The sequence below is a fragment of the Psammomys obesus genome, unplaced genomic scaffold (genome assembly GCF_907164565.1).
Source record: "Psammomys obesus unplaced genomic scaffold, mPsaObe1.curated_primary_1811, whole genome shotgun sequence".
In the NCBI taxonomy this organism is placed as follows: Eukaryota; Metazoa; Chordata; class Mammalia; order Rodentia; family Muridae; genus Psammomys; species Psammomys obesus.
The window spans coordinates 9,995,875-10,011,910 of NW_026586383.1; the positions used below are offsets into that span (position 1 = coordinate 9,995,875).

At 50.6% G+C, this 16,036-nt stretch overlaps 1 protein-coding gene across 1 annotated transcript in view; it reads right to left on the bottom strand.

Annotated features, from left to right (window-relative positions):
• Ulk4 (unc-51 like kinase 4) overlaps positions 1–16,036 on the bottom strand; it is a 246,945-nt gene that overhangs the window by 152,158 nt on the left and 78,751 nt on the right. Inside the window, exons 25-27 of the mRNA XM_055601553.1 lie at positions 15,733–15,789; positions 3,883–3,934; positions 3,705–3,799 (exon numbers count right to left, since the gene is read on the bottom strand). Of these exons, the coding sequence (XP_055457528.1) occupies positions 3,705–3,799; positions 3,883–3,934; positions 15,733–15,789 (204 nt within the window). The remainder of the gene's footprint in view (positions 1–3,704; positions 3,800–3,882; positions 3,935–15,732; positions 15,790–16,036) is intronic.

A 16,036-nucleotide genomic window follows, 5' to 3' on the forward strand; every position in this document is an offset into this window, starting at 1 on the left:
CCAAAACACGACAGCGTGGGGCACAGGCGTCCCTCCAAAACACGACAATGTGGGGCACAGGCATCCCTGCAAAACATGCAGCTGGCATTTCAATAGGAATGGTTTCCCCAAACTGCACGCACTTAGTCTGTGTAGCTACAGCAATACTGGAAATAAAACCTACAGTCTCAGCAGCTGCCACCCCAGATTCCCACAGCATGGGGCGAACCGCACCCCTAATGCAGGCAGAACTCTGTGAAATCACACAGGAGAAGCACCAGTGTCTGGGCCGGCAAAGCTGCTGTGCAGGGCTGAGCCCTCCACACACAGGCTTGCAGGTACGGCACCAAGGAATACTTCTAGTCCATCCGCGTCATTCAGGACAGGACCGGCTCCAGCAAAGGATTACTGAGACGAAGACGCCACCGCCTGCCTGAGCTGCTGCACGCCTCTCCTGTAACTTGCCCCCTAGGGCAGAGGATATGAAAGGGTCAGACTAACTGTAACCTGTATGTCTTCTAAAGCCTATAGTTTTGAGTTTTAGGTTCAGGTTAAGCTAAAGCCTCTTAGTACCTTTCCAGAGAATGGAAAAATGTGACCCTATCTATGAGGACAGATAGAAAAAAAGGCAAGCAAGCAATGACCTTCACTCAGCAAAAAGAAAAACTCCTGTCTTTGAGATAGCATTTCTTAGCAACAAACCTAGCCTTCTTCTGAGTAGCTTTTGACCTCCAGCCAAAAGTCCGTAGCCCCTAATCTTCAAGGATGAGCTAACCCCACCTTCAATTGCAGCTGCATCCACACTTGGCAGGACTGGCCAAGCTTGAGCACCTAAGACTAACCAATTATCTTACTTTATAGCTTCCTCGTCCAATCCTAAATTGCCAAGACTGCAACTTCAAATCTCCCGCAATTTTTCTTTTAAAAACCTAAAGGCCTTTGTCTCCTGGTGCCACTCTTTGCTGACCGGCAGGGGTGACCCCACTGCACAATGGTTAATAAACCTCTTGCTTTTGCAACGAGTCTTGGTCTGGGGGAGTTTCTGGGAAGGGCGCGATCTTGAACTCCTGAGCTGTGAGACCCCAGGTCTTACAGATACAAGTGGACACGGCATTTGTCACTCCTCTCTGTGCAAACACAATGCCCCGTCCCAACCTCGTCAGCTCCCCAGGAGCTGGCCAAGCGAACCCCACCTTAGACCAGGCCACTCAGGCCTCCTTGAACATCTCCCCAGGGCCAGGCTGCCTGCTCAGCTCTAGGCCTGGTCAAGCAGAGCTGTGCATGCCCTCTGCCTCTAACACACACTTCCCATCCTGATTAGTGCTTGACTCCCCTTGCACACTCAACTCAAAAAATGCAGCCTTACACAATCAGGCACAAGCCAGCAGGCTGCCTAGGTCACCTGTAGCCTGTGGCTCCCCTACCCTCACTACATCCTGCAAACCTTGACTTTGCTCTCTATTTTTCTTAGTAACACACCATACACTACACATGCGTGCGCACACACACACACACACACACACACACACACGCACACGTGTGTGCTCAATGCAAATCACTGCATTCTCCAGCCTTCCTTTAAAGAGCTGGTTCACAAACAAACACCAACAATGAAAAGCTTACTAGAGAAAAGAAACCGCACACTGCCTCAGGTTACCGAGGCGGGAAAGGAGGGTGGGCGATGAGGGGAGGTAGGACAAGCACTAGCTACACTTCGTCTCTGCCCAGCCTCCTGGCAGTGTCGGCCAGGGGCCACGTCACCCTTGAGCGCAGACTTCTGGAAGGCCGGCAGAAGTTACCAGAAACAAGAATACTCTCCCTCCTAGGCTGACGTCCTAGCGTCCAGCTGCATGCTTGACAGGTTCAAACCAAACTGTGTTTTCCCTTCCTGGGAAGTCAAAGAAACATTGTTACCTGGGGCCAGGGACCGTTTCCCTCTGTACCTGTCGCTGTTTGGGGCTGGCTCACACTCTCTCTCCTCTTTTACACAGTCCAGGACACAGTCCCAGGAACGGTGTCACCCACAGTGAGCTGGCTCCTGCCTCTTCACCCACGCACACACACCCATCAGCCACCACAGTCAAGCCCATCCCCTACAGAGTGCCTCCAGAGCAACCTGATCTGGGCAGCCCCCCATGGGGACCGCGCCCTCCCCAGGGGATCCTGTACCTGTCAAGCTGGCAATTAAAGTGAGTTTGTGCACAGATCTGGTGCTGCCATGTTCTGAGTGATGCCCTGCATGGTCAGGTCAGCCTGCTCACTGTCAGCCCGCTCACAAGATGCCTGTGCTGGGTGGGCCCGACCTCAGCAAACCACAGAGCTGAACGCCTGCCTGCCCCAAGGAAGCGAGTGCGTCGGCTCGGAGCTCAGCAAGAGTTAAGTGCTCTTAGCTTCTTCCGTGTGAGCAGACATCGATTGGAGCCTTGAACACGGCATGTGCTGAAATCTAAAGCAATCAGAGGCCCCCTGGGTTGTCGATCTTCTTCCTCGTGCATTCCAGTCATGCCCAAGGAGAGATAATTACAAGGTTCCCCATGGGCTTCAGCATTAGTGAACATTTTTATGAAGTGGTAAGTTGTGACGATGCCTTTTCTATCATAATTGAGGCTGTAGTGGCAATAATTAGCTCACTTGTGTTTCATGATTAGAAAACACACTAATTAAATTTCTATTTAAATGCAATACTGATATTTATAAACACTGGATCTGAGCGAATTAGCCGTGAGGTTATTGTTCATTAAGCAACAGGATCAATAAATAACATCTCAATCAAAGGCCTGGGGACCTGGGTAGATTCAACTCTATCACTGAAAACTGCGATGAGATGCAGGAAAACCCAAATCCTAACACTGTAAATGCCTGGAGAGACAATGAGACCTGTTTCTGGATGGAGGTCTTCGGTAGAAAGTGATGGACTCTGGCAGGAGCCGTTAGCCAACCAACACAGGACTCCCAGAACCCTGGCGAGCCAGCACAGGGGCTGAGTGAGGCCACTGGTGCATGTCCCGGCAGAGGTGGTGGCCGACGCTCTGCCTCCCAGCCCTGGTCACACGTCACTCCTACAACATGGAGGAGCATGTTCTGAGAAGTACGGCCTCTGGTGCCTCCTGCCACAGAAGGCCGTGTGACAAAACAGGGGCTCCTAGCAGAGGCCAGCACGAGGCATCTGAGGAGGAGAGGGGTGTGCACAGAGGCTTCAGGGAGGAAGGACACACAGTGCCGACAACGAGGCCTCACAGACACAGGACGACAGCGTGGCAGACGCCGCAAAGCATGCAGCGATGCTGGTAACTGCATGAAACATGTAAACAAACACTTCACCAACTGGAACCGACCTGCGGGGTCAGAAAACCACAACAGTGATGTGGAGAGAAAAAGGAAGCAAAATGTCCACAAGATGGCTTCCTACTCCAGAAGAAAAGCCACCAAAACCTCAGTCAGTGGCTGAGGCAGCAGCAGGAGCCAGGAGAACAAGTGACTCAGGAAGTCACACACACACACACACACACACACGATGTCTGCAAAGCCCTCCATCACAGGCATGTGTTCCTGGCCATCACAGGGGAAGGGGGCAGAAAGTGAAGGAGACAGACAGCCCTCCCCAGGCAGCAGACTCTCCATGCTCTCCCGCTTTCACAGATGGTTTCTCTGTGGGAGGCACATGTGTCAGCCCGGTACACACGTGGGATCATCAAAGAGACACAGAGGCTTTGCTGGAAACTGACCGTGGAACGGTAGGCGGCCAGCAGAACCGGATACTGGATCACAGCCTCGAACGCCGACAGCGTGATCTTGATGAACTCCTCGGAGGCCGCCATGCCTAGGACCACAGAGGCCGTTGCTGCGGGGGTCTGTCTGCCCCACCCTCTGGGGCGCCCGGGGGTCGGGTGCCAGGCTGCTCACCTATGGCTCCATCAATGTTCGTTTCTCCCAGGTCCACTGAGTTGATGTGACTCTGGAAAAGAAGTGCTCAGTGAGCGGGACTTTCAAAACCACTCTGCAGTAAAACTTAGGGAGTGAAGATGCTGCCCGGAAACACACCACTTCCTAAATTCAGGGGGAAACTACATGCAGATACTACAAACGCCGCAATCGTGGTTTAAAGTGTGTGCAGAAGTATTCCACACAGCACATTCACATACACCACTCGTACGCATGTGAAAAGGTGGCCCGGTAGTTAAGAGCTCAATTCCTGGAACCCAAGTGGACTCACAACGGTACCTCCAGCTCTGACACCTTCTTCTGGGTTCCACACGTGCCTGCACTCACATGTCTACAGACACGTGTGCTCACACAGATATGCACACACGTAATTTTAAGATTTCCTTTGTGAATGAGTGTTCCCCATGACGACGCCGACCGTGTGTGTACAGTGCCCAGGGACTCCAGCAGAGGGCAGTGGATCCCAGAGCTAGAGTTAAAGAGACGGGGAGCCACCACAGGGTGCTGGAAACTACCCGCAGGTTCTCCCACGAGCAACAGGCGCCCTGAACTGCTGAGCTGTCTCTCTAGGCCCTTAAGACAGATGGTCAAAACTTTACTACACAAAGAGTTAGTGTTGCAATAACTCAGAGGTGATAAAACAGTGAGGGCAGGCGTGGGTGAGGACAGGCATGGGTGACGGAAGCCGTGCTGTCATCCCACCTGGGGGCTGAGGCGGCAGGGCGGCCCTGAGCTTTAGCTACCCAGGCATACACAGTGAGCTACCTGCCGTGTGAAGACCTTGTCTCAAATACCTGCGTGAGAACAATCTGGCTGACACAGCCCGGACAGGTCAGGCCGCCTTCCCCTCACTGCCTGAAGCTGTAAAGAATGACACCTAATTTGGCAATATCAGTCATCCCAAAGGAACGTCCAGATACACAAGGAATCCAAGTCACGGTGAAACAGAGATCAAGGCCTTGGTGCAGGTTTCAGTACTATCTAGTGCCTGTCTTTACAGTTGTCACTGTAGTTAGTTCCTCCAAGTGACCAGCTAGAGTATACATACCACACACCACAGTACCACGTGAGAGTCGACATGCCACATACACACACCACGGCACACCACACACACACCACAGCTCAGCGTGAGAGGTGCTGGGTGATCTTTTTTCAAACTGTGTAAAGAGCGTTCTTGCGTTATTCAAATGTTGACTTCCATACCCAGAGAGCTGACTATAGACCAGACTTTGCTGTTGTTAAGCATGACATTGCAAACAGTGTTCTTCATCACCTTCTGATTGGCCGAATAGAGAGCTGAATGGCTGATAGCAAAGGCAGGACTTCTGGGCAAAGAGAGGATACCAGGGGAAAAAATCAGGTGTGAAAAACATTCACCTAAGAGACAGAGGATGTAGAACATATGAAAATGAAGAAGAGGTAATGAGCCACGTGGCAGACATCGATTAATAAATGAGTTAACACAGGTTATAAGAGCTGGCTGGGAACAAGGGTCAGGTAAGGCCTAAAGCTATTGTAAATAAATATGTCTTCATGTCATTCTTCAGAGCTGGGTGGGCACAGAAAGCCCTTATGGTTTTAATTGGCATCCAACATTTATCCAAGCTTAGTGCCTGAGAATAGTTCCAAAAAAGTCCTGGGTGGAAGGCAAGGAGCGAGCGCTCCCCAGAGCCAGATGTGGCTCTCTAGGAAGCAGCCTCTGAAGGGCACAGAGTGCAGATGGCAGCTCCTCTGCAGCCCTGTACCTAGGCGGGCCTGTGAGCCGTGGGCAGCAAGTGGGTAACTGGAGCCTCAGTGCACTGCACAGGTGCAGCGGCCACGAGGCCTGTGCCACCTCACACTGGAGTGACAGTGGGTTCGCCTTTCTCATGCTAGCAGGTGTGGGGGACCAGACCGAGCAGCGCCTGGCTGCTGGCACCACCTTTCCAGAGCCGGGGCGGGCCGGGGCAGCTTGGCATGCCGCCCACAAGCAGCAGCTCCCCCCCAGATTCAGGGCTAGACCAGCCCAGGTGGCGGAGCAAGCAGCCATGTGCCAAGCTGAGCTGAAGGGAAAATCCACGCCCAGACTGAAAAACTGAAGACCTGATCAGACAAACCTGTGATCAGGTAAGAACATATGAAAATGTGCTTAGATGCTAAGGAAAGAAAAAAAAAAAAAGAAGAAAAAGAAAAAAAAAAGAAACTGTATATAGACAGTCATAGAAAAAACTTTGAAAATAATAAAGTGAAGCCCTTAAAGAGAGAGCTAAGTAAAATTAAAAAGAAAAAGTGATGTAAGGATGGCAAAAAGTATAGAAAAATTAAATGCAGAAAAAGGTATTAAGCTGGAAAGCAGAAAAAAGAAAGAAATGCACATAGAAAATAAAGTCTCCAAAGAAAGGAGAAAGACTGATAAAGGCCCTGAAGGGAGGAGGGAGAGAAGTGAGAAAACATGATCTGTCAATATGCATAATAAAGTCAACAGGCAGTGGTGGCACATGCCTTTGATCCCAGCACTCAGAGACAGAGACAGGCGATCTCAGAATTACCAGGCCAGCCTGGTCTACAAAGTGAGTCCAGGACAGCCAAGGCTACACAGAGAAACCCTGTCAAAAAAAAAAAAAAAGAAAGAAAGAAAGAAAGAAAGAAAGAAAGAAAGAAAGAAAGAAAGAAAGAAAGAAAGGAAAGTAGCCAACAGAAGAAAAGAGTTAGAGAGATTTAAAAATATATTTTTTTTCTATGCTAAAAAACGAAGAACACAATGCAGAGGGCACTTGAATTCCATATAATTTTGGTTTGATTATCAGCACACAGATAATTATAGTGTCAGCAGTGACCACACTTGTATACACCCTCCTTAAGAAAAATCAGAATAGAGCAGACTTAGAGAAGGAAAAGACCGAGACATTAAACGCTTGAGTGGAGGAGGTAAGAGAAAGGAAACTGGAAAATCCTGTGGCTCAGAATAAAGGCTCTTCAGAGGATTCCAATCTGGAGCCCACAATGACAGCAAAGAAGTCAGTTCCAGATGAGAGAAACCCCCAAAGGCTTGAGGAGACTGCAGCAAGGGAGCCCGTAGAGATGCCAGATACAAATGCTTCAGCTGTGAGCCACCGTGATCAGACTAGAGATTATATTTATGTTGTCAAGATCATTTGCTAGATGATTATACTATAACGCTGAGTTGAGAATACAGGTTCTGTTTAATGATGCCACCTTAGAGCAATGTCACACAATAATTCATGTGTTTTATTTTGTGGAGTTTGGAAAATTGAAGTAAGCACAAGCACAGACACATATTAAGAGTTCCAAAGGGCTTGAAGCCTAGAATTCTGAAAGGGCTGGTGCTGAGGCTGCATGCTGAGCAGAGGCAGGGGCCATCTTAGAGATGCCTTTACATGCTGAAGCTGATGATGCTCTGCCATGTGTGTCCAGGAAAAGATAACGTTTTTAGACTTCATGGTATAGAAAGTGTTACAGATACACTTTAAACCTTACAGCAATTATGGAGAGAGCTAACAGGAATTTAGAGAAATGCTCATACAGCAGAAGGTGGAATGGGATCTCCCAGAGCTAGATTAAGTCCATGAGACAAACAGCACAGCTGCTGAAAGACACTGGATTGAGGACAGGAATGCTGAATTAAAACAACCTATATACGTCTTAACTTCAGAATAGAAAGCGGGAAATGTGCTGCGTTGGGGGAGAGGTTTTACCTTTGTTTTTCAAAGGAGAAGAAAAGCTATGATTCTGTCACAATCAATAACGATTAGATTTGGGCAGGAGAGACCTCTTGAAAACCTTGGCTGCAGATATGAAGGAAGAAGTCAAGAAGACCAACAAAGCAGGTGACATAGTGCTGATCCCTCTATGTGGGCACAGCTCTGAGGCCAGCTGACACATGTGTCTGTGAAGCCAATGAATCTTGCTGGCTACAGAGTCCTCAGGACTTTCATGTTATCTTTTCATGTGGCGTGGATGGAGATTTATACTACAGTTTAGGGACACAGTCCAAACAGACATAAAACGCGGTGCCTTTCACCTGCTCAAAGAGCAGAGATTCATCTTTAGCCAATGTGTACCTGCACATTCTGTGCATGCGTTAGTGCAGAAATGTGTGCTACCTTTAAAAGTTTGTGTTTTCAGAAAAAAAAGGACCAGACACCAATGAATACAAGACAAGCATCCCAAATAATCCAGTCTCATGGACTGCCTCAGCTGTTGTATCCTCGAAACCCTGCAACCAGAACAACTTCAGAATAGCTAGCTAAGATGGCCCAGCTTTGCCATCACACAGAGACTGGACAACAAATGAGACAGCTAACTCTCCTAGGACTTCGCCAATATCCAAATTTTCTTAGGGCACCCAAAAGATGCTGTCACCAAAGACAGCAGGAAGCAATTTTAGGAGAAAGACACCCCATTCCCAAGAGGTTGGATGGGTGGTTTGGGGTCATTCGATGGGTGATGAATGCTTGTCATTAATTAAAGAGGGCTGGTCACAAGTTAACGGTCTTCGTCAGGGAGGAAACAAAGTAACGGAGGTTAGATTCAGGAATTTCTTTCTTTTTCTTTCCTTTATCCTTCTTTCTCTCTTATCTAAAGCTAGGGAGAAGGAGGGAGAGGAAAGAAAGGAAAAAAGGAGGACATAGGAATGATAGGCCAAGGCAGAGCAGACTATTGAATCTACTTTTAGACTAGAAAGCCATAGTAAGCCAAATATTTTACATTGGTATAGATTTTTATACATTGAAACAAATTTAAGGTTATATTTTGCTATAGCATACTGTATATATTTCCACTCATGTTTAAGGTATTGTACCTATGCAGCTCATTTAAAATGCAATGTGAAGCTCTAGTCCTTTTGAAAGCTATTATTAGAAACTGTTCAGGATAATTAAGAAATACAAGTTAGTAGTTAATCAAACTTGTGGTCATGTTGGTACTAGTTTGATTAATCACAGAAATAAGCTTTATTTAGCCTCCTGTAGGTGTTTTTGAAGTTAAGAAGATAGTGAAAAGCTAGAAACAAGCAATGTTTGCCTGTTTAAATATACTACAGACAGTCAGGTGCTCTTCAAGCACTCCAGAGAGCTACAGAATGTGGCATTAAAGACGTTTTCATAGCATAAGGCTTTTCATGACAGTGAGACATGACTGCTCCTGGCAGAACCCCAATCAACCTCAAAGACGATGATGGGCATCGAAGAACCTCCATATGGAGTTTGCTTTCATTTTGGCAAAGCTAGCCACTGGGCGAAAAGGTGCCTTTGCCTCAACTGCTGACAGCATGCTGTCCAAGCTGTGGACAAGTAGGATACAAAGAAAGTCCACTGCCGATCTCTGCCAGGACAAGGTAGGCAAGTCCTTTATAATTCCTGCTTCACAGGAAAGTCTGTCAGATATTCTGGGCCAGTAGAAGATGGATGCTCCAACATTGCAGAGGAATCATGGGTAACCGTCCAGGCAGCCAGCAGTCTCTGTCATTTCTATAGTTTTGGAAGCTGCTTGCTCTGCACTTCCTCTTTACTTGGGTAATAGTTATCCTACTCAGGTCTCTGATGGGGTTGAAGACTAGATAGTTACAGTCTTCCAGTTTTCCTTGTTATCAGATGCAAAAAGAAAACACAAAAGAGATGCAAAGTTTATAAGATTGAGAGACATAAAAAGCTTAAGCCGTGAAGGACCTAAGACAATATTTCAAGGTCTAAAAAGTTGTCTGTAGGTTGATAAATGAAAGTTATAATAAAAAGTGATTTAGGTTCAGATCCTTAGACTCACCAAGATAGGATAGATACTACTTTCTCCAAGGTTGCCAAATACAACTGGATGGACATTGTGAATGTAATTGTTACCTAATAGTTCTCATAATTGTTCTCATTGTATTTAGTTAATGAATATATAAGGAAGTTCCTTTTACTAGACTAAAGGGGGAGATGTTAGGGTGATCTTTTTGTGCACTGTGTGGAGACTGTCCTTGTATTATTCAAATGCTGATGTCTGTCCCCAGAGAACTGACTATAGACCAGACTTTGGTGTTGTTAAGCATGACCTGTCACAGTATTTTGTAAACATTTTTCTCCTTAACCTTCTGATAGGCTGAATAAAATGCTGAATGGCTGATAGCAAAGGCAGGACTTCTGGGCAAAGAGAGAATACCAGGGGAAAAAAAATCAGGCGTGAAAAACATTCACCTATGAGACAGAGGACGTGGAACATATGAAAATGAAGAAGAGGTAATGAGCCACGTGGCAGGCATAGATTAATATAAATGGGTTAACACAGGTTATAAGAGCTGGCTGGGAACAAGGGTCAGGTAAGGCCTGAAGCTATTGTAAATATACGTCTCTGTGTCATTCTTCAGAGCTGGGGCGGGCACAAAAAACCCTTCTGGTTTTAGGAAGAAAAACTTAGCAGCTGGGCACCAGCCCCTGATGCCCGCTTCTCTCCCCAGTCCCTGGCTGAGATCTGAGCAGGACAGCTGTTCCCTGCCTGTGAGCTCAGGGAGACAGTCTCTGTCACAACGTGACAGGCCAGGCACCTGTGCTCCTGTATACCTCACACACCTCCGCTCACGCTTTCAGCTCACAAACCATCATCAAATGTAGTGCTTTGTACACACCAAACGGCAGGGCTGGGGCTACAGCTTCGTACCAGAGCATATACAGGACCCTGGCGTCAATCCATCAGAAAGTTTGATAAATAGCAAATAAAATATGAGACCGCAGAACTAAAAAGTAACCAGCTACAAGCTATTAACCCAGAGCAGAAACTGGTCAACTGTGATACAATTTAGCCAGATGTGGCTGGCGGCCCACGCCTGTAATCCCAGCAATCAAGAGGCCGAGGCAGGAGGATCAGTATGAGTCCAACCCTGCCAGGACTGTTTAGTGAGTTCAAGGCTAACCTCAGCTACAGAGCAAGACTCTGTCCCCAAAGGATCAAAAAAAAAAAAAAATCACTATGTAAAAAGGTACTGCATATTCTGCACTGCACAGCAGACTGTGTGGACTTGGGGTACAAGGGACCCTCCCAGGAACACCCAGCTCCTCACGAGGCCCCACCCCAGCAAACCACTGCTGTGAGCCAGCTTTCCACGCACGCCTAAAAACCCTCCCACACCTGAATCCCGGACTCTGTAGCTAATCTTTCACATTGTATTTCTGTTTACACAGAGGTGTTAGTCTGCACGTATGTCTGTGCGCCACACTCATCCCTGAGGCCCACAGCAGTGAGAAAGGGCATTGGATTCAGGGGCTGGAGGTGTTTGGCCGTGAGCCGCTGTGTGGGTGCAGGGACCTGAACCCCAGGTCCTCCGGGAAGGCGGCAGTGCTCTGAACCACTCACTCTCTCCAGCCCATGAGCGGTGTCTTTACTAAAATTAAATCAACTCTATAGGCTGGACAAATGAGATAATAGTTAGCCATGAGGGTGTTTAGGACAAAACTCCCGCTGCCAGTAGGCAGAGGCTTCCCCGCCTGTGCTGGGCCTTCTCCTTGGCCTGTTCTGCCTGAAGGGCTACAGGTGACCACAGCACAGGGTCGCCCAGAGCATCTCCAGACGGCCAGACAGCATGGGCGGCAAAGCCAGAGTCTCCGTGGGGATGCAGACAACAGCGCAGGCACACACACACACACACACACACACACACAGCAGCTGCACACATACACACACACAGCAGCTGCACACACACACAGCAGACACACACACACACACACACACATACACAGCAGACACACACACACACACAGCAGCCATACACACACACACAGCAGCTGCACACACACAGCAGACACACACACACACACACACACACACACACACACACACACAGCAGCCCCAACCACCAGGTTAAACAGAAAACAGCTCTTGCAGGGCTGGAGAGATGGCTCATGGGTAAAGGGGCTTCCTGCCAGGCCAAGGGCCACCGTGGTGTTCACAGATCTCCTTATGGGAGGCGGAACAGACCCACAGCAAGACGGGAACAGGCGCTTACAGTCAGGACAGACAGAAAAACTCAAGAGCATTCATTCCCAGGGCTGCCAGGAAGCTCTGGTGACTTTACAGCGAAGTGGGGGACCATCTCCCAACAACACAAAGCAAGAGCCACCAGCAAGTCAGCCCTCCTTGCTCAGGAAGCTGTGCACAGTGACAAGCGCCACCTGTCACAGGAAGTACAGCACACAGTAGGTCGGCGTCCTCCGGGACCCACCCATTTGCTTCCCTCTCACCTGCTCTTCCTGTCTTCTGGCCCAGCTTAGTGAGAATCTGCAGGAGGGTCCCCACAGCCTCCCTGCCCTGACTGCAGGCCCCCGGGGGGGGGGGGGGGGGGGGGCAGCTGAGTGGGGACAGGCTGACCCCAGCCAGGTGACGGCTGGCTAAGCCCTGTTTGGTGGAGCCTGTGAAAGCCCACGGTGGCTGAAAAGCACGCTGTTCAGTTGTGGCCAAACAAATTTCACTTCTTTGGGGAAAGTGTTTGCATAAAGCTAATCTCTCGGGTCCTGTAGGTAACTACCTAGAATGCTCCACCGTAAAAGGACACCAGGACAGAGCAAGGCAGCCGCTCCACCGGTGCTGGCTCACCCAGCTCACCCAGCCGCTGGGTTTGCTGTATTTTCATACAGAGCTGCACAATGGAGTCTCCCACCCCGTTCAGTCAACCTTCCGTTCTCTACACACTCTAGAGCAGCGACCTTCCTAACCCTGCGACCCTTTAACACACTTCTTCATGTGTGGTGACCCCAATCATAAAATTATTCCATAGCTACTTCATACCTGTGATTTTGCTGCGGTTATGAATCACAACATAAACGCCTGCTGTGCAGCCCCTGTAGGGGTCACGACCCACAGGCTGAGAAACACTGTTCTCACACCTCCTCAGATCACATGACCTAGAGTGCCATGGAGGCAGAACTGCAAGCTGGGAGCGGATCTAATGACCCCCTCCTGGGAGGGGAGCTCAAGTCACCGCTGCTCTACCGGGGACGGGGACGGTAATGAGCGGAAACAGTCCAGCGCCATGGTGAGGCACACGGCCGGGGCCCTCCAGGCTCCCTCCTTAAGTACCCTGGAAATAAGCAGAGACAAAGCAGCTTGGGCTCTGACCGCACCCATTTCACCCACAGCGGAAGTCCTGGTGGATGCGGCCTCAGATCTGGGCAGATTCCCAGCAAATAGTGACGAGCCGGCTGCGGTGGGGACGCCACTGAAGAGAGCGCTGACCTCCAGGGACCAGGTCAAGCCTTGCCGCCCACACTGGGTCAGGACAGCTCGGGGCAAGCGCTTCCTGCGGGGTGTGACCTAGGCCCAGGGCCCACACCGAAGCCGAAGCCGGCGTTCAGCTGCAGTACATGCCTAACTGCAGCAGGGGAGCCCGGTTTGCTTGTCTTAGCGTCCAGGTCATCGCCCACCTGACACCGTGGAGAAGCACGGCTTCCTCTGGCTTGCTCAACTAGCTCACTTACCCAACAAGCCCACGTGCCCAGGGGTGTACTGCCCACAGCGGGCTGGGCCCTCCTACATCATGGGCAATGAAGACAAGGCCTCACAGGCCTGCCCACAGCCCCATCTGCTCTAGGCAATCTGTCAGCTGAGCTCGCCTCTCCCCGGGTGAAGCTGGGAGTGTCAAGCTCACTAGGAAAGACTTCAAGGCAGAGACGGGAGACCTACAAGCTCACCAGCAGACTCAGGGTTCCGAAGCAGGCCCTGTCTCAGACAAGAGAGCAGAGAAGAGACGGGGGCACCAATGTCAACCCCCAGCCCCCACGTGCCAGGCAGGGCATTGGCAGGCGGGTGGGCACTTGCACACGCTGCTTCGTGTATGAGCGTGTGTCACGCTCTTCCGTGTGAGCTCTGCAGACTTCAGGGCCATTTAGGAAACCCTCGCTAACCAAAGTGAACACAACTGTCTTCACAGCTTTAGACGCCAGCCCACACATGCCACCTCCAGGGGCGGGAGGTGCCAGGCTTGTCTCTGGCAGCAGGACAGGGCGCTGAAAGGATGTCCTGGGAAGGCTAACACCACCTGACTCCACAGCTCCTGACAGACGGACACAGACTGCACAGATACCTGACCTGGGCGTAGATCACAGTGACCCGCTGCTTTCCAGGGTCACAGCAAAGCCAGGAAGGCGCAGACAGGGACAGTGAGAGCAGCCACGGGAGTATTCTCTGACCAGCCATGGCACAGATCAGGAAAGTTGCTCCTTCCTCTGTGTATGTGTGTGCGTGCTCTCTCTCTCTCTCTCTCTCTCTCTCTCTCTCACACACACACACACACACACACACACACACACACACACACACACATCAGGCCTCTCCTCTCATTGTATGGATGTAGGGCTCAAACTCAGGTCCTCAAGCTTGGCTACAAGCACCTGTAACCACTGAGCCATCTTGCCGGCCTCAAAATACAATGTTTGCCATTTTAGTCTAAGCTCCGTACTGAGAACCGAAACATAGGAGTGTGCAGGGGTTTTTGCATCGTAATGAACCCACAAGTTGTTTGTAACTCTCCACAAACACCTGTCTGTATGCAACCCTACAGCAGGCCATGGAGAGCAGGACTGTCCTGGAGAAAAAAAGAGGGGAGGGGAGTGGAGAGGAGGAGAGGAGGAGAGGAGAGGGGAGAGGAGGGGAGAGGAGAGGAGAGGAGAGGAAAAGAGAATGAGGGGAGAGGAGAGGAGAGGAGGAGAAAAGAAGAGGCCCTCCTTCCTCAGCACGGGCCACCACCCTCAGCCCTCTCCCTGAAACAAGGGCAAACAGCTCATTCCTGAAAGCCCACGAAAGCAAGCAAGGTTGTGGAAGCTGTAAGTGTGCTCAGTGCAGGCAGAGAAAGTCCTGACAGGAGAAGAGGTGGGGGAAGAGGGGGGACGCAGGGACACACAGGCCACCCATCTCAAGGCTACGTGAAACATCGCACAGCAGCTACAGGGGCCGAGACTGGGGTGGGCCTTGGCACCTGCGTGGTGTCCTTACAGCACAAGGTCTTGCTAAGAGATGAGGCACAGATGCTGGGTGCAGGAAAATGTGGCCCACTGAGGAATTTCCCAGACTCTAGGGTTCATGGCAGGAGGGCAGGGTCGAGGCAGAGCACCCTGCCATGCTCACTGAGCCCGAAGCTTTCACCTCACACCCCACCCAATGCATGTCCTAGGAACAGCGCCGGCTTCTCCAGGATGAACCTTCTAGAAAACCACATCACTCGAGGGCCCTTTGTGCCCCCGAAACCACTGTGACTCTGGCACACCCCGTGCTGCCTTGGGGACACCTCCATCCTCCTGCTCGCCAAGGTCAGGCTCCGGGTGGCGAGTGCCAGGACTATGGCAGCCCACCTCAGCACACCCACAGCACACACTAACTTCCGGTCAGAACATCGTCAGGAAGATCTGTGTGTGCAGAACAGGAGTGAACGTGGCACCTTCATGGTTTTCTCATCTTCCCACGCCGTCAAGTCGAGAGCAATGAAAGAAGGAGCAAAGCTGAGTTTAACTCCAGACAATGTCCTCAGAGAGGGACATGCATGGCGGGACAGAGGGTCAACCAGCACAGCATCCTGGCTGCCATGCTCACCCACGCCCTTTTAAATGCCTAACTCTGCATCTACTGTGTGTGGGGGGGGGAGGGGGGCTTCCTACCGCCTCCAAACAAGGGCGTTATCAGGAAAGAACGTATTTTCCCCAAATGTCAAATCTTATTATGGTGAGCAGATAAAAATACAAAAAGGTCTCTTCCCTACAAACAAATGCCACTCAGACTTAATTCCTCCCTTCTCGCACCCAGTCCTGCAGCCACAACGGCCCAGTGCCACCCCACACGATGCCTGCTACTCACCAGAATAGTCCCATAGCTGAACAGAAACTCCTCTGTCACCACCTGAGGCCGGAACACCTGCGGGAGAGTGTCGTGGATTAGATCCCCAAAGCCGTGAGCAGACGTACTCAGGGCAGGGGAGAGTCCGGCCCAGGGAGGTGGCTGCTCTGAGGCCACTCAGAGTGGGGGGGACAGGGGGAAGGTGGCCGCTCTGAGGCCACTCAGAGTGGGGGGGACGGGGGAAGGTGGCCGCTCTGAGGGGCTGGGGGGGGCAGGGGGGGAGGGGGGCGCTCTTGGGCCACGCAGGGGGGGGGGGGAAGGGGGG